The 19,870-nt window shown below is 37.7% G+C and overlaps 1 protein-coding gene across 5 annotated transcripts in view; it reads right to left on the reverse strand.

Moving 5' to 3' along the window:
- LOC138705047 (BTB/POZ domain-containing protein KCTD3) overlaps positions 1-19,870 on the reverse strand; it is a 139,761-nt gene that overhangs the window by 88,321 nt on the left and 31,570 nt on the right. For all 5 annotated transcript variants that reach the window (XM_069833620.1, XM_069833619.1, XM_069833618.1 and 2 more), the window contains exons 4-7: positions 18,908-19,001; positions 15,362-15,555; positions 1,676-1,879; positions 1,365-1,481 (exon numbers count right to left, since the gene is read on the reverse strand). In XM_069833620.1, coding sequence (XP_069689721.1) covers positions 1,365-1,481; positions 1,676-1,879; positions 15,362-15,555; positions 18,908-19,001 — 609 coding nt within the window. The remainder of the gene's footprint in view (positions 1-1,364; positions 1,482-1,675; positions 1,880-15,361; positions 15,556-18,907; positions 19,002-19,870) is intronic.

A 19,870-nucleotide genomic window follows, 5' to 3' on the forward strand; every position in this document is an offset into this window, starting at 1 on the left:
TGCAAGCATCATTAAATAAAACATAATTTACAATTAAAAAGAAAAAAAAAACTGCACCATATTATGTTTATAAATTTTCTTTTGGAGCAATTCTCACATATTTGTTTATTTGGAAGGTAAATTACAATTTGAACAATAACTTTTTTTTTTTTTGTATAAGATACAGTTAACAAGTAACATCCTGGCTTTGACGAGGTTGCTTTGGGAATACATATAATTCTTTGGATCATATCTTCAATAATATAGTAAAATGTACTTGAACATGAGATATTGATATTAAATTTTACACTTTCACTTAAAGATGAACATTCATAAAAATTCAACTGAATTTACATACATAAAACTGAGTGAATATTAACTCTCTGATTTTAGATGTCTAATCAATAGTCCTCAGTGGTGGAGTGGTTACCACATTTCACATTAGGGAGGTTAATGCGTCAAACACGTCTAAAGGCAATGAATTTTTAAGTGCTAAAATCCTTAACATAGCTTCTTGCAAAAAGGTGGTATAACAGAAGAGGAGAGAATCACGCAAATTTACAACATGTAAAAGTACCAGGCAAAATTTATCAGCGTATTTTCTCCTATGTCAAGATTCCATTCTTTTAAACATCATCCTCACCACACATCCTATCATTGGAAATCGTGAACCTCACTTTCTAGGTCCCCCACTTCCCAAACTCATAAAAGGATTTCGACCCTGCTGAGCAAGCAGACTTAAATTACCATATTTGGAGGCAATGAAAACCCACCAATAAATTAAGTAATAAATTTAACCTGTAAATATTTATAAATAAATTATGAATTTGGACTACCAGTAAGAAATCAAAACTGTTTGCAGTTGGCCATTTATACAGTCAGTGAACTTTAACACCAACCGTATATTCTGACATATCGATGGCCCAGAACCAGACTGTTCCAAGTCCATTTTACTATTTTTTTTCAGGAGAGCTATTTCAACTCCTGACATTCAAAGCTTCATGAAACAATTTGGAACAGCTTCATAGCAATCTTATGGAGAGAAATATTTACAATTCTGTTCGATTCATGTATGCAGACAAGAACTGGAACACAATGAAACACAGATTTCTTTCTTATAAAAAGTTGGACTTAGAACAGTCTGGTTCTCAGCCATCGATATATGGACGTAAAATCAACCTATTTCACATAAATCACATCTACATGTATCTGTTTATGCTGTGGAACACTCTGCATTAAAACATGCATAAACAAGGATAGGGTTTTTTTTCTGAGAATAATATACACATTCATTATCACTCAAAATTGATTATTATTATTATTATTATTATTATTATTATTACTATTATTATTGCAACATAACTGAATGATTACTTTCAACTTACTTGTTTTGGGTGTAAGATAAACGGAAATGGCAGTAATAGGGTCATTGGAAGGATCTCGATACAACTCCGTCACAAGCAGATCATTATCTTTCATTCGAAGTGGAAACTTCTGCATATCTGTGAATACAAAACAATACAAAATTTATATCTCTTATAAATGAATAGCACACCGCACTAAAACTACTAAAAACGTATCTTCTGAAACTACAAATTAATAAGCCTCATTTAAGTTTCTATATTTCACATTTACATTCAACATTGCTCTATTAAAAAAAAATTAAAATATGTTTCTAGTTAATATAGACTCCCACCTATATAATAGATAGCTCCATTGTTGCAACCTAGTAAGAGGAACGAGCCTGCTGTATCGAAGGATGCAATGGGCACCACATCTTGAATTTGCCAATGTTGTGTCATGGCATGCCATACTCCTATCTTCCCTGTTGGCGACAGAGCTACCAATTGACTACCAATGAAGAACAAGTATTCCACTCTTACATGAAGGTTGAATGTACCTGGAGGAATAATACAGTTCAAAATAAAATATTATATTTAATCATGTATTTTTAAAGTACACTCAAAAAATAAAAATTGGAGATTGGCTGATCTAGTGAAGAACTGCTAAAAATGACATAAATTGACAGTTAAGAAATATACAAATAAAATCTATATACCACTAAATTCAATCCCCACTCAACCGTGTGTAACACAAAAAAATACAAGAATCTTCCTCTCTCCGAAAAATATTGCCAAACCATCAGACTAAAACTGAAGGGCAAGGAAAAAAAACAGGAAATATCAGAGAACAGCATTATAGAGAAAATCAAGTTCTAATGTTGGTTATTCGTTATGTTCATTTTATTATACTTTATGTGGTGATTTTAATATATTATCTATATTTAATATATGTGAATATAGATTGACATTATAACTTTTGACATTAGAGTCATTATGTGAACTCAACCAATTTGAAAAAAAAATGATGCATGATTATCATCAAAATTAACATTATTTTTTTCGTTAAGGGATCTTATTATAACATGCATAATTCTGAAAGGAAAATCGTGAAATGTAAATAGTTTGCATGCCAGAGCTGTCCAAAGTTTTGAAAATTAGCACTGGAATACAAAAACGTGGTACTGAATATGTCTTATTAAAAGCAAATGACTAATAATAAATATTTTACTCACTTATCATTTGAAAGAGTTTTCTCTACAGTACAAACCAGGCAAACAGTTATGTCTCAAAATTTCAAGGATTTTCCACAGGCGTATCACATAACACAGCAAAAAAGTGCTGAAATTTGATATTTTATAATATTTTTTTCAATCAGATTGATTGAAGATAGAGACTTGTTCTTTTCAAGACAGTTACATCTATTAATGGCATATAAAAGTTTGCAAAATAATGAATAAAGAAAAGAAATATTTTGATCTTAATTTTGGCCAAAATTATTTTCTTCCAAGTTTTCACGACTATAGTAGTTGCTGATGTCGGAGAGATTTCAGATTTCATACTTTTTCTTCTTATTCAGTACAGTTTTAGTAGTTCGTGTCGTAAATTTCGTGTTCAAACTCTGACTGGCTCATTTCTTACAAATTTTTAAGAATTACACACTTTTTCAATTTCAAGAAAAATTCGAACACCAAATAACAGTACAATAACTGCGTAACTTTTGTATAACTATATAATAATGGTTCAAAATATAAAAATCATAGTAACAGCAGCCAGAGTAGTACTCCAGGATACTTCTCTTGGTAATATATGGCACATTGTATTATCATAAAAATTACTAGCAGTAATCTGGAAGTTGATTTTACCATAATAATTCAAATCTTTGCATAGCACAAAACAACTTCTTCAAATGATGATGTGTGGTGATTGATGACAACTCTGAAGATGTTACAGGTGCAGCTCCACAGGAGTGACTGCTATTAATCATTCAGTAGTATTATTAACGTTTAATAGTGTTATAATTTAATTAACATGTGGTTTTATGCTATGCCATCACAATTGCACATTACAACAAAGAATGCTTATGCAGACTCATAGGTAAAAATAAGTTCTTGCAGGGAAGTGTGAAGCTTATTTTACAGAGAATTCCCTGACAAGCCTAATCTAAATAATAGAAATAGTGTGCGTAAACTTGCGAAAAAAAAATAAAGGAAATGGAATCTGTGCACGATAAACTCTTTAGGAGAAATCACACTGTGGTTATTGAGTAAAAACTTGGCGAAAATGGGGGATGACTTACACAACATAGCTAGGACAGTATATGGGTGTGAAACATTGAAAATCTTACAAGGGACTTACTTGTCTGCCTATTCAACAGCATAATAAAATTTATGACCACCAGGCCAACACAGCCTCGCACTCTCTGAAATCTTGCAAAGAAAACTTGTTTTTATTTTAGTGGGCTACATATTTGAAAGCACACACTGTTTCAAAATATAGTTTACATTAAAGTAGTGTGGCCAAAATATTATTTCAGTTTTGAACAGTAGCAGACAGTTTCCGTTTCCACGTTGGACAGTTTCCATTTTATGCAAGAAAAATTACACATAATACACACGAAATTTGCTGGGATCAATAAATTGTTCCGAAATAAACAGAATTCCGGATTATTCAGGTTCTGATTTGAACAGATTTCATTGTATTAAATTATAATAATAATCATGAAAGTAAATCAGTTGTTCTATAATTGGTGATGCTCTATCTTGTAAATTTATATTCGCTCAAGAAGCAAACATCTCACAATGAAAAGTGAGAAGAGCAACTAAACTTCTTAAACTAAAACCACACAAAATTAGTATTATTATTTATGAAATGCCATCACCTGGTCGCGTAAATTTCTAGAACTGAGTTCTTAGCAGTGTTGTGAATGATACAGACAACCCACAATTATTACTGACATTGAGTGTCAGTATGCATATTTCCAACAAGATTCAGCCACAGCAAATACAGGAATCTTTAAAATCTTTAAATTTATTGCAGAAGTGTTTGAGGAAAGAATCATTAGTAGAGAGTACGGTGACCAGATGTCCTCTTTTGTCTGGACATATTCTCCTTTTTAGGCCTTTGTCCAGAGTCAGGACAGATTTTTAAAAAATCAAGAAATGTCCTCCTTTTTGTAACTTGTATGTCTGATATTTTGAAATTATCTGATTTGACGCCTTTGTTCAAGTAATTTGCCTGTAGGTGGCAGCAGCATCAATGGAATATACTCTTTGCCAATGATCATAACAACTCTCTTTGCTCCTCCTTGTTATGGTCGTTGCTCAGAGGTAGCTAGTAAATTGAGAAATCGAGATGTGAATGTAAATCTAAATCAAGCCCCCTACAGCTGAGGCTGTGCAGAAGTTTAGAGTAGGGACAAATTGAAGCTTGGATCTGCCGCCATGTTTTGAGAGAAGCACAGGCTAGCAGACGGTTGTACTCATACTATGTAATGTTGAATGATTAATATATACTATATGTTTGTTGTATCTTATAAATCAATCAATATTTTGGCTGCCGCCACTACCACTACCACTACCACTACCACTACCACCACCACCACCACCGCCATTATTATTATTATTATTATTATTATTATTATTATTATTATTAAGACTGACTTCGTTAAATATTGTCTTACAACTATTTTTTATGTAAAGGCATGTTGTACCGGTAACTTTTGGCTGTGTGATAACACCTGCTCTTAATGTACTTTTTTAAATTGATTATTTAACGATGCTGTATCAACTACTAGGTTATTTAGTATCGACGGTATTGATTATAGCGAGATGATATCTGGCGAGATGAGGCAGAGAATTCGTCATGGATTACCTGACATCCACCTTATGGTTGGGGATATTGGAAAAAAACCCAACCAGGTAATCAGCCCAAGTGGAAATCTAACCCATGCCCAGGCGCAACTCCATATCAGCAGTTGACTGAGCTATGCCTGTAGCTCTTTATGTACTTCTATGACCAGTTTAACAAGTTTAAAATATGATTCTTGGGGGAACCTGGGGACCCATTTCCTAAAATTTGTTTCTATAGTTGAAGAAAAATTGTAGAAGTGTTCACCTTTTGGATCACACTGTTTTTCACACGATGCAAGAGAGACCCTTGGATGGTAATATGCCATTGTTCTCTATCAACAAGTGTGTAAATGCTCTTTCACTTTAGAGACATATTTCTATAACACTGGCCAACAAAAAAAAATTTTTTGAATGTTTCCTGCACTTCGTGAGTCAATTCTTACTAATTTTGGGTTGAGAAAAACGAATATGACAATGAAAAATTTTTCTTAGCTCTATTTTCTGTGATACACAATAGGTATTTCAGTTTAACGGATTAAGAGAAAACAATACATTTTAATTACATATGCCAACAACATTGAAAGTGCATTTAATATTTTTTAAATGGCGGTTACATTCTATGAGTTCTAAATTTATGGAAGAATACCTGGCAGATGGTTGGGTCTAAAGAGAATCATACGAGGCCTGTCTAAAATGTATCCGACCTTAAATTTTCCCGTGCAAAGTAGTGATTCTAAGGTGGCGCCACTGTGCACGGTGGAAGGAGGAACCGTAATGCGCATGCTTGAATTTTTTCACCGCATTCGCTTGTGCCAGTCACTGGCTGGTGGTCGCCAAGTAAGGTGCTGTTCTAAGTGTTTGTCGGATTTAGTTTTCTCGCAAGATGACTGAATGAATTGAGCAAAGATACTGCATCAAATTTTGTCAAAAGCTTGGTGATTCTCAAAGTCAAACAATTCGTAAGATTCAGCAGGTGTTTGGGGAAGATGCGATGGGTGTAACACAAATTAAGGAGTGGTTCAACCGATTCAAAGATGGCCGCATATCAGCGGAGAGTGAGCAGCATTGTGGCAGGCCCCAAAATGCTCGGAGTGCAGCTGTTGTTGAGAGGGTGCGAAATCTGGTGATGGCAGATCGTCGTTTGACCGTGCGGGAGATTGCCGAAGAGGTTGGAGTGAGTAAAGATTCTGCACATGCAATTTTGCGTGATGATTTGAACATGAACCGAGTGGCTGCGAAATTCGTGCCCAAGTTGCTGTCCCCGGAACAAAAAGACCTCCGTCGTGACGTTGCACAGGACCTTCTGGACACCGCCAACACTGATCCTGGGTTTCTGAACACCGTGATAACTGGAGATGAGTCATGGGTGTACGGGTACGACCCAGAAACAAAAAGACAGTCGTCGCAATGGAAGCATCCCGAGTCTCCAAGGCCGAAGAAAGCGCGGCAGGTGCGAAGCAAAATCAAGGTGATGCTGACTGTTTTCTTTGATGTCCGTGGAATTGTGCATCACGAATACGCACCGGAAGGACAAACTGTGACAAAGGAGTACTATCACGATGTTCTCCGGCGACTCCGTGATGCAGTTCAGCGCAAAAGACCAGACATGTGGACGGCAAACAACTGGCACTTGCATCACGACAACGCCCCGCACATTCATCCCAATTGATCCACACTTTCTTGGTCAAACATGGAATTACAACCGTTCGCCAACCTCCCTACTCTCCAAACCTGGCTCCTTGCGACTTCTAGTTGTTTCCAAAATTGAAGACACCACCAAAAGGATCCCGTTTTGAGAGTAGAGAAGAGATAATGCGGAATGCGACGACGGAGCTGAACACCATTCCAAAAGAAGACTTCCAGAGGTGTTTCTGGCAGTGGAAGGATCGGTGGGCTAAGTGTGTGCAAGCACAAGGGGCCTACTTTGAAGGGGATTAGGGTCCCAACCCCGTCAGGTATTTGAAATATTTTTTCTGGCTAAAGGTCGGATACTTTTTAGACAGGCCTCGTATATGGCTTCATGAGATCATCATCTTTTAGCTTGCCTCGTGTGAGTTCCGGAGCATCCCTACGCAAAGACCAGCAGTAATCCGCAAGCATTTTTTCATTCCAACGGCCCTGATATCTTTGTTCCACAACAGAAATATCGTGATGGAATCTTTATCCATGTTCATCACTGAAAGCTCCACAACTAGGAGGGAAAAAGTTCTAGCTGGGAGTGGAGAAAATGGATTTTGAGGGACATGTTGCATCCGAGTTGATGGTATTTTTGCAGGATCACTGTCACCAACTGAGTGTAGTTATCATCTCTTTTGTTGCCTAAAAATCCATGAATAACTGCCTTGAAGGCTTTCCAAACTTCCTTTCCTTTCCCCTCCAAAACTTGGTCAAATGCAGGATCCTTTACAAGTTCTCGAATTTGTGGCCCGACAAAAATACCTTCTTGACTTTGGCATCATTTAATTTCGGAAATTTCTCTCTTATGTACTTAAAGGCCTGTCCTTCTTGGTTCATACCTGTGACAAAACTTTTTTATCAAACCCAGCTTAATATGCAGGGGTGGAAGAAGAACATCTTTTGGGTCCACGAGAGGCTCGGCAACAACATTTTTCTCGCTAGCGTTATGATTTCTTGCAGGCCAGTCTGCTTGAATATAATGTGATTTCCTATCCCTGCTGACCCACATACATAAAAAGCAGCAATATTTTATGTACCCGAGTTGCATTCCCAAGAGTACAGCAATGACTTTTAGATCACCACAGATTTTCCATTTGTGTTCATGATATTTGATTGAGTCGAAGAGGGCTGTCATATTTGCATAAGTCTCCTTCATGTGAACTGCATGACCAATGGGAATAAAAGGAAGACGGTTGCCATTGTGAAGTAATATAGCTTTCAAACTAAGCTTGGAGGATAGCCTCCATTCAGTTGGATCATGGTTCAAATTCAAACATTTCATAAGCCATTAATGTCGCAGCAAACAACAAGATTGTTTTTCTTCTCAAAAAAGGGAAGCAGATCCCTGTGACGTTGTCTGTACTGTGAGACCCTGACATCACGTTCGAGAAGATTCCATTGCTGTACTCTAGACCCTAGAATTTCTGCCTTCTCCTTTGACAGGTGGATATCACTCAATTCCGCTTGACTCAGTCTGTGTGGTTTATCATCTTTTTTCCTCAATATAAGGGTCATGGGATGTGGAAGGCTTGTTGGGTTCTTCTTCTTGTTCCACACAGTCTTCATTTTCTACTTCAAACACACAATTTTCGTGGCATTTTTGTAAATTTTACACTTTAAAACCACTTCCAAACCAGAAATTCTGCATTAATTATAGCAGAAACAATATGAAATTCACAGTCATAGCAACAATATCTATGTTTGTAACTTACAAACAGCTGAAGAACATTTGTGTTTTGTTATTTGACAGGTGTGCCAACTCCCAAAACCAAATTTCCCCCAAACTGAAAATATTTACTCTAAAAAATGAAATGTCACTTTATCTCCAAAGCAAGAGCTAATCTGTCATTTTTATGGTGATTTTTGAATTCAGCAGGTGGAAATACATAAGAATTAGCTATTTTTGAGCAAGAAACATTTTCATTGTTGACCAGTGTAATCACAGATGATGGTATAACAAGACTCCCATTATTCTTTCGTTAAAAAAAAGAAGATATTTTGTTCACTGCTGGTACATCCATAAATTGAGCTGATTCATACATATTTTCTTAATGATTTAACAACAAAGTCAGCAATGCATACAATCACATTTTCAGAATATTGTGTCACTGAGAATGATGTAAGAATGAGGGGGCTGTAATGATTGTTTCCAGTTTGGAAGTTCTAAAGAGTCATATCGTCTCTGATTTTCAAAATACTGAGGATTATTATCACAGTGCAGTAGGAGTTTGGAAAATACCATTGGGTATATAGGCATCTTCTTAGCGGACATCCCCCTCTTTGTAACAGAACTTAAGTTATTTACATATTTTCTAACGTATCTAAAATAACATAAGCAAAAATATTCCATGTATTCAGTCATTGGGAATAAAAATGAATTAATACTTAAGTCTATTATGAGCAATATAAAGCATTTATATTTAAAGAAATGCTTAGTTATAGTATTTACATTTACTTCTGTTATTTTATATTATATGTTAGAAAATATGTAAATGAGTTTCCTTATATTACAATGAAAGGGGATGTCCGCTAATATACCCAATAGTATTTTCTACACTCCGAGTGCTTTACAGAACCAATCATTTGTGCTCCCAAAACATGGCGTCATGTAAACCTGTGCGAGTGTGTTCATATTTGTACAGCACACCAGTGCCAATTGTGTGTCTAGATATATAACTACAACGTCTTTGATCTAAATAGATATTTTTTGTCCTCTTTAATAATTATAATTTCCTTGACTTTCATAATATGTAGCTACATAACTGTAAAATCATTATTATTTTTTCATAATTATTTTATAATAAAATAGATATTGTGGTGCTGTTCACCACTTCTATTCTTTTTCCTTTCCCCGACATCTTTTCCGCAGTTTTGTACTTCATATATATTCTTAATCATTTGCTGGTAGTTCTGTTATATGCTATCAGTGCGCGTGGTGTTTTCTTTATTTTGGTTTTTTTAATTATTTTTCTTTTTTCTTAATAGGGTGCGTTAGTTTACTTTATTCCACCTATCATATTTGTTATTTCTTTTTACTCTGAGAGCTGCCATCTCATTGGCTGATTTGTATATAACGGCTCCTGACTTCCGGGTTGTTCGTCCCGGGGGTAGAGATCGGAGCAAGTACAGCAGAGGAGTCTCGAGGATACTTCGGTGGTGAGCGGACCTTGGTGTGGCAGTGGCTGCAGTGCGGGGTGTATGGGATGCCTTGTTACCTATGGAGGGTGATAGCACAGGTTTTGGCGATTGGGGCTGGTTACATCGGGAGATCGACGCACGCGGTGTGTCGGTGTTGCCCAACACCAAACTTCGCAAGGATATTCAGCCTTCAACATGGTGTTGTCGGTATATTTGCCGCAAGTTCTACAAGCCAAGGAGTTAATTCTTGGTGCCAGTGATTGGAGCCGGCTTGCTTATTTTAACATCACTATTGATCTACTAGAACTGGCGACTGACATCTTCATTACAGCTTACACCGGAATATACACCAGGCTATCAATCTGACTGTAAGTGCTGGATGAAGGTAACTAGTGTGTGTGATCCCAACGCATAAACTCTTAATCGAGTGTTCTATGCCCAGCTACATTTCCTTTTATGGTGTGTTGTGAATCTCTAGTCGGGTTTTCCCCATTTTTGGGACTCCTGCGTGGTTGGTCAATATTGGCTTGGCTTTTTAGTGCTTAAATTATTAGCTTTGAATTGGGTTATTCATCTTTTATGGTTAGTTTTCTTATTCATTCAGAGTTGTGTTCAGGGCAAGTGTGTTAAGTGGGTTAGTTTATAAGTTTTTGTGGGTATGGATTTTATAGGATTTTGTTAGGGCACTCGCACTTGTAAGAGTTATATGAAGTACTAATTTCATTGTTAATCCTTACAGTGATTTGTTATCTAGCGCGTTGGTGCTAAGTCTATCAATGTGGAATATTCGTAATCTGGCTTCAGTTTCTGGTTTTATATTGTATAGGAATAATGTTATCAAATGTGTAAGTGAAGTCAGAATAAAAGGCAGTCATTAATTACCCACTATGGATCCCATGGCCTCTTTATTTATTATTAAGTTATGCGACCACAAAGCAAAACCCCACCCTACAATATTAACATACTTTTAAGTTTGGTATAAGCCTTAATCTGTACTGTAAATATTTTGTAATAAAACAAATATTGACGCAATTTAAAGTGTAATGTAATTCTAAGCCTGAACCTAAGTACATATATTCTAGAATAACTCTTCTCGGGTTCTCAGCCAGGTGAGTTGGAGATTAGCTTCCAAGCTTTCAACGGCTAGCTCTGCCATCTTTTTCAGGGATGAAGAGATGTGGGACCACGTCTAGCCGGTATATATGCAAAAATAGGGCTTCCCGCTGCGGGCCAATCAGGAGCTAGTTCCTAGTCCCGACTGCCAGGCGCATTCTGGTTGGTGGATGCGGCAGCCAATCAGGAACTACTTGCTGGTCCCGACTGTCTGCTGTGTGCTGGTGGTCTAAGCGTATTGATGACAGGTTTCCATGCTGTACTCAGTTGTAGACCCCGTCTCTGTTGAAATTATTGCCATCTAGCTGGATTTCGATGGCTTCCTTGATAACTAAGTCCCAGTAACCTGATGTCTTGTCCAAGATGGTGGGTGGCACCGAAATCTATCTTGTGACCAGTTTCTAGGCTGTGTTGGGCTACTGCAGACTTATCAGGATAATATAGTCTTATGCTGCGTTGATGTTCCTTGCAGCGTTCCATAATAGTTCGTCCCGTCTGCCCGATGTAGCATTTCCCACACTCAAAAGGTATTCTGTAGACACCAGGTGTCCTAAGACCAAGGTCGTCCTTAACTGGTCTCAGCAAGTTCTGGATCTTTGTGGGCGGCTTATGGATGGTTTCAATCCCGTGTTTTCTTAGCATTCTGCTAATTTTGCCCAAGATGGGGCCATAGAACGGGATGTATGCCATGCCCTTTGTCTCCTGAGGTTTGTCCGAAGAGGACCTTCTGAGGGCCAAGCCAATTTCCCTGTTGCCGAAGTTGTTCTATTGGAACGTCTTACGTAGGTGACAGATCTCAGAAGGGAGACTCTCTTTGTCCGAAATCCTTCTCGCCCTGTGTAGAAGAGTCGACAGGACCATTCGTTTCTGTGCTGGATGGTGGTGGCTGCGTCCATTGATCGGTATGAGTCGGTTTCCTGTATACTCTGTGACCCAGTGTGCCATCTGACTTCCTAGAGATGAGAATGTCTAAGAAGGGGAGACATCCGTCTTTTTCCACTTCTTTCGTGAACTGGATGTTCGGGTGGATATTGTTCAGGTATTCTTGGAACTCCTGAAGTTTTTCTTCTCCATGAGGCCAGATGACCAAAGTGTCATCTACATAGCGGTAGAAGTGAGCTGGTTTCAGGGGCGCATTCTCCAGGGCTCTGTGCTCGAAGTCTTCCATGTACAAATTGGCTATGGCAGATGACAAAGGTGAGCCCATGGCTACACCGTCGGATTGCTCATAATACTGCCCTTTGTAAATGAAGTAGGTGGAACTGAGCGTATGGTTAAAAAGTCCAATGACCTCAGGCGGGAAGTGAGGTTCAATAACTCCAACGTTTCCTTGAGTGGGACTCTAGTGAAGAAGGACACAACATCAAAACTCACCAGAATATCAGACGGATTTGTTCTGATGCTCTGTAGTCTTGATGAACTCTGCTGAATTCTTCACATGGTGGCTGCATTTTCCCACAAGAGGATTCAGAAGACTGGTGAGGTATTTGGCCAGCCGGTAGGTGGGAGAACCTATGGCGCTGACAATAGGTCTCAGGGGAACCTCCTTCTTGTGGATTTTCGGCAACCCGTAGAGTCTAGGTGGTCTCGTGGAATGTGGAGTCAAGGACTTCGTCACTTTGGCTGGCAGATTGGCCTTCTTTAGTAAGGCTGTTGTGCGCCTTTCTATGGAGCTCGTGGGATCGCGGCTGAGTGTCTTGTATAATGGATCCGCTAGTAGTTCCAGGATCTTCTCATGGTATGTATTGGACTCCATGACGACTGAAGCGTTTCCTTTATCTGCCAGTAGTACCACAATACTTTCATCCTCTCGTAACGAGCGGAGTGCTTGGTGTTCTGCCTTTGTGATGTTGGGTGTGGCTTTACCGGCCCTTATGAGGGCTCCGCAGACGTCCCTGCAAATCTCTTCCGCAGTGTCGGTCGGGAGTTTGTGGACAGCTTGTTCCACTCCGCTTATGATTTCCTTTACACGAGGTTTCTTAGGTGCTAGGGCAAAGTTAAGTCCTTTCGCTAGAGCCAATACCTGGTTCGGGTCCAATGTCCTGCCAGTCAGGTTCACCACCACGCGGTCAGTGTGGTGTGACCTGGTTGGCAACAGACAGTCTATTAAATTTATCACTTTGCCTAGTGGTCGCCTTTCTCCTGTAAAGTTGCTCTTGTGCCGTGGTGTCAATCCACTCCCAATCCTGCGGAAGTCAACTGGAGGTGGATGTCTAGAAGCTCGCGGGCGATGGTGTCCAGTACTCTCCTAGTGTGGTGTATCCAGCAAGTAGCTCCTGATTGGCTGCCGCGTCCACCAACCAGAATGCGCCTGGCAGTCGGGACTAGGAACTAGCTCCTGATTGGCCCGCAGCGGGAAGCCCTATTTTTGCATATATACCGGCTAGACGTGGTCCCACATCACTTCATCCCTGGAAAAGATGGCAGAGCTAGCCGTTGAAAGCTTGGAAGCTAATCTCCAACTCACCTGGCTGAACCCGAGAAGAGTTATTCTATATCAAACGCTGGGAAAGCCTCAAGTCATACATATATTCTGTCCTCTTTTTTTCGAACAATGTCCTCCTTCATGAAGCTTTGTGTTCTCTTTTTTATCGATGTGAATCTGGTCACCCTAGTAGATTGTCATTGCCACTATGAGTTTCCTGATCTTAATACATTATGTGACTTCTACTATGGGAGACCCTAAAAAAGAAGTGTACAAAAATAATTCACACACATATTATACACAAGCTGAAAGGTAACATCAAACAACTGACTGCCACTATTACAGTTCAAAAAATGGAAGGTGTAAATGAGAATTTCATTAGAAGGTGTCAGGAATGTGTTATTGCTGAGAGGAGGCACTTCCAACATCTTCTATAGAAAAGTATGTAATTGTAGCAAATATTAAACACACACACACTGTTATAATTCGAAGTTATATGAGTCCCACCAACTAAATATGTCAGTCCTTTCTCACAAGTCATGGCGCTGTAGCTGATATGAATAGAAGAAGGAAAATAATGGCTCTACAGTTAAATTGATATTTACAATTTATAAGAGACAAAGAGATATGTACGGTATGCACCAAAACAAACAGGTCCATGGTGAAGTTTGTTTATCTGAACTCATTGATTGTTGATACATAATGCAGTGGTTCTCACAACTGAAGAAAAAGTGTTTATTGTAGACTATTATTTCTATTCAAATGAGCTAGGTCGCACAAATGACCCTAGTTTGTAACAAGTTTCAGATGAGTTTCGTGATAAGTTTCACAAAGTTCCGCCGAGTAACGCGGTTTTATTACAAGTTGTTGACAAGTTTCACCATACAGGAAATGTCCTCACTCCAAGAAAAGGCTGCACAAGTTGGCCTGTTACTGTGACAAATAACGATAATCATGGGTGGATCCTGACTCAGGTGTCACAATCTCTGTGAAGACTTTGTCATGCATGAAATATCGCACATCATACTCAATGGTTCGAACAAGATGGAGCCATCTGCCACTCTACCAATTTTCTCCAGGAACATTTTGGTGAATGCATAATTTCCCTTGGAACAGATTTTCTGTACCCATCGCATTCACCTAACCTTACACCACTTGATGCGTATATATATGAGTTATGTTGAAGGAATCAATTTTTCGACAGAACCAGCTGACAACAATTGTAGAATTGCGAGGAAAAATCGTAGTCTTTTTTCGCCAATTGCAACAACCTACATTTGCAAACATGTTTCGAAATGTACGCGAACATTATGAGTATTGTTTGGAACATAATGGAAAGCATTTTTAACATTTTTTTTTATAGAGAACAATGGAGTAAAGTGAGCCATCTTCATGTCCATTATATATATATATATATATATATATATATATATATATATATATAAATTGTATAACTTTTCAGTTCAATAAATATTTTCAGTACTGCTTCTTTTGGCAAACACTGTACAGTCTTAAAAAAGATTTGTTGCACACAAACTTTATAAATTCCAGAAAGGATGCATTGTGCATGATCAGACATACAACGAAACAAAACTAATTTTATTACCTCAACTAGTTGTTCTCTTGTGAACCAGATTGCTCGTCCTCTGATCATGTGCATTGCTTCCTTTCTGGGACTTATAAAGTATATATGCGACAAATTTTTTTTCTAAGATTGTACATCTATTATCAGGTAGTACATCTCACTTGACGATATGTGTCAGAGAAAGAACAGTTGTTATATAAATCTGAAGTCTGATTAGTGTAAGTGTACCAAAAGTAAATCAAATATAGCTCACCAATATTTGTCCTAGTTCCATCCTCGGAAACTCCCCATAAGCGAACTTGGTTACCATAAGAAATAGCCACCATCTTTGATGATGCCTCTCCACTGCCTCCCTGACCCATTTTAGCATTGATTGCTATTCTCTCAATGCAGCTCTCTATGTGAGGACTAGTGAATGCATGCTGCCAGCCACTTGAATCTTTCAATCTACAAATCATGTAAAAGATGTGCATTAATGTTTCAATACACAGAGTATAACATAACAAATATATATATCCATATTTCTGTGCTTATGGACTATGGAGCAATTTATGTAAGAAGTACGAAGCAATGACTTCTTTATTCATCATTAAATGAAATACAAACAATACACAAAGTTTTGAAATGAATATCCTTTATTCACAAGTGAGGAATGTTAGAATAAACACAAAACGATTAGAAGAATAAAAAGGTCTGTTATGCCTTCTTAAGTACTTCAATCACTGTAGATGCTCCACAATAATAAACTAACAAATCATCAATCACAAGTGTTCTCATATGTAAAATATTACAGATTCTCAGACTTCAATCATACTATAACATGTACAGCGAGAATTAATTTTTTTTTTGCCCAGTTATCTTAGCAATTATTAAACTTTGGACATAGTTCAACTATTGCTAGATAGAAATGATATCATCATATATACTCTGTCAGTCCCAACTATTCCAAAAAAGAATTTCACTATTCATGTATTACAGTCTTCAATGCACTGAAAATTATCTTCAAGCTTTGAAAGATCGGGAGAAAAAGTTTACACCCGAATTAATAAATTTCTTCCATTTCCATACCTTCTACTCAACTGGTGAACTTTATGCTATAAATGAGAGGGAGAGTTAGAGGAAAAGGGAAGGGGGAGAGAGAGGGGGAGAGTGAGGAAAGGAGAGAGGGGATATGGAGAGGGGAAAGGGGGAGGGAGGAGGTGGAAGGGGAAAGGGGAGGGAGAGATATGAGCAGTAGGGTAGAGCGAAAAATAGAATTGTTTAATTTTCGAATGCCTAGATTCTAGACAGTTGTATTTTGTTGTAAACAATAGAGAGGGAGAGATAGGGGAGGAGGGTAGAAGGGGAGAAGAGAGGAGAAGAGGAGGGTGGAGAGAGAGGGAGGAGGAGATCGCTAAGTCACTCAAATGAGTGCGCCCCTTGTGTGATGAGATGCGATGACTTAATATTTGTCACTATATATATATATGTTGAACATGGAGTAAGGCTATTAAGGGAAAGAACCAAAAGAAGAAAGATTTGATCTGGCCCCATAGATTGAGCCTCGGCGTAACTCAGTGGTAACAGCACCCAGTATGTAAAGCTGTGGTTCCCAGATTTGATCCTCGGCACCAGAGTGCCTATCTAGGGTTGCCAACTTTGTTTGAAGAAAATACGGCAGGAATCGATAAAATTTCACATATAAAATAGACAAATTTAGAGTATTTTGAGACAGATTTTGTCTCACGTAATAGTTGAAGTTGACTGCAGTTTTCAGTTCTGATTTGATTAAATGTGTCATACTCATGTTTCAAACATCTGTTCAATTATTGTTCATGAGATGAAACAATCTCTGTTTGAGTATTACTACTTGTCAAATGAGCCACAAGGAAAAAACACAGGGAAGAAATTTTGTTTCAAGCTTCAAAAGAAACTCACATTACCATGCCTCAGAACCTTCAAAATTTTAAAGAAATTAAACTCCGATATTAAAGAGAACGTAGTTATTAACCCCATTACTATTGATAAATGGCTTAAGTATTTCCAAAACCTATGGTTCAAGACAGACACTCCTTTTCACCAACAATGTTCTCATACCAGTTTTACAGAAGACATAACATTTGAAGAACTGATTAGAGCTCTTAAAAATTCCAAACATAATAAAGCTCCAGGGGAAGATGGGATAAACATAGAACTCTTTAAATACACTGGACTGCAGTTTACCTATAGATTTCTGTATTTTTGGAACTCTATTTGGAATGGTTCCAACCCTCCTACTAGCTGGCAAAAAGGTCTTGTGGTTCCAATTTATAAAATGGGCGGTAAGAAGAACTGTGACAACTATAGGGGCATCAGTCCATAAACACAGGCTACAAAAATATATTTTAACATAAGCAAAAACAAATTATCTACCTTCTATGGTGACAAATTGGGAGAACAGAATGGCTTCTGACAAGGAAGGTCTTATTGCGACAATTATTTCACACTGAAAATATTGGTCGAAAAACACAGAGAATTTAATAATGAAACACATATAGGTTTTATTGATTTCGTTAAAGCTTTTGATAAAGTTAACAGGCAACAACTCGTCGAGATATTGGCCAATGAGATAATGTACCTAATCGGTTCATTACTGCAATATATAATATTATAAAACCAATAAAATTAGAAAATTCAGTTGAAAGATTCAGCAGTCTGACAACATTGTCATTTCTTTCTTCTCGTAAAATAGATGTAAGAGGTCAACGAACTCAGGTCTGTCTCCCTAGGTGAACTAACTTCCACCTCCCTCTGGCTACAATGCTGCAATCTCGTCGGATTGATCAGTGGCTTGAAATTGGTGGGTTTTAAATTAAATTTACACGAAAATTGGCCATGCTATTGAAATATGCCAGAGGGATAACTGATTCTTTATTAGATTTTCTATCAATGTGGAAAAAAATCACGATCCTACTTGCAACAGTTACCGAATAAGGGGGTGTTGAAATATTTGGAAAAAAAAAGAAAAAAAGAAAAAGAAAACATTTTTCTGAGAAAACTATGAATTTTTCACCAATACGATATTACACTTTTTTGTCACATACAACATGAGCTATTTGCTCTGAAAATCTGCAGGGTATTTCACTTCCACTCTGTATAAATAAAGGAAAAAACATCATTATCCCATTTTTTTAATGTCCATAGAAATGAAGCTGTGTTGGAAAGAGTGGGTGAAGAAAGAATGATGCTGAAACTGATCAGGAAGAGGAAAAGGAATTGGTTAGGTCACTGGCAGAGAAGAAACTGCCTATTGAAGGATGCACTGGAAGGAATGGTGAACAGGAGAACAGTTCAGGGTAGAAGATGATATCAGATAATAGACGACATTAAGATATATGGATCATATGGGGAAACAAAGAGGAAGGCAGAAAATAGGAATGACTGGAGAAAGCTGGGTTTGCAGTGAAAGACTTGCCCTTGGGCAGAGCACTAAATGAATGAATGAATATTTTGTTTAACTGAATAGCACAAAAACAGACGCGTTGCTAATGACAAACGCTCAAGAATTTGCAGGTAAACTTAAACACCATATTTAATAAATCTTAAGGGGGGGGGGGGTGAAACGAAATCTTAATAGGCCTATTAAAAATTCGCTGAGCTTTGAAAACAAAAAATGAAATCTTAATATTAAAACTTCGCTGAGCTTTGAAAACAAATTCCCAAAATTAACTTCGGGTGGGAACTGCTATTATTATTGTTAGTGTCTAAATTTCCGAAGCATGAAAACACATCTAAAACTTTTAGTATGGATTTCTCCATCAACAATTAATTATTATCTCACCTGTAACAGGCCACAAAATGGGCATATGCCACAGCAATCCAGTTATGATGAGCCTTCACTATCTGGACCCTCAATGGATCTGCCCAACTAGACCCTGAAACATCAATAAACCTGTATACAAGTTTACTAAATTAATATTACACAGCTCTATCTTGTAGTTTGTAACCAAACGAGATTTTACAGGGTTTCTTAGGTTTGGAAAAAGCAAAGAGCAGGACTGTTTACCAATTAGAAAACAAAATATAATGATTATCATTAGAGGGGGAGTCTGAAGAATTCATAAAATTGAGAGGTGTGTGACTACATACCAATTACCAGACCTGGTCACAGACGTACAGTAAAATGGGCCAATTTCTTTGGCTCACAAGAAAACATTCTCATGGGGGCAGAAAAAAAGTGTTATCTTTTTCTTCCATCATATTAATAATGACGAAACAATTGCTTATACAAATTTTGGCCACTCGAGTGCAATTATGAGGGCTGTAAAAAATAAGTTTCCCTTGGGCCATTTACAAAAAGAAAACACAATTTCACGGAAAGATTTACTGGAACAGATACAACAAATGTTGAGCTATTTTTCAACATATTCCCCACCGGAATTGAGACAATTGTTATAACATGGGATCACCTTTTATATCTCTGTGTCATAGAAGTCTGCCATATGGGATCGGAGCAAGTGTACAACAGCCATATGCACGTCTCCAATTGGGAATATGTTGAAAAATAACTCAACAGTTACTGTTTCAATAAATATTTTCAATGAAACTGTGTTTTCTTCCTGTAAACAGGCCCTGGAATACTTATTATAATTGCGTTTGAGTGGCCAAAATTTGTACAACCTGGGATACTTATTATAATTGCGTTTGAGTGGCCAAAATTTGTACAATCACTTGTTTTAACATTACAACATGGTGGAAGAAAAAAATTAACTTTATCTACTCCCATGAGAATCTTTGCTTGTCA

The sequence above is a fragment of the Periplaneta americana genome, chromosome 8 (assembly GCF_040183065.1).
Source record: "Periplaneta americana isolate PAMFEO1 chromosome 8, P.americana_PAMFEO1_priV1, whole genome shotgun sequence".
In the NCBI taxonomy this organism is placed as follows: domain Eukaryota; kingdom Metazoa; phylum Arthropoda; class Insecta; order Blattodea; family Blattidae; genus Periplaneta; species Periplaneta americana.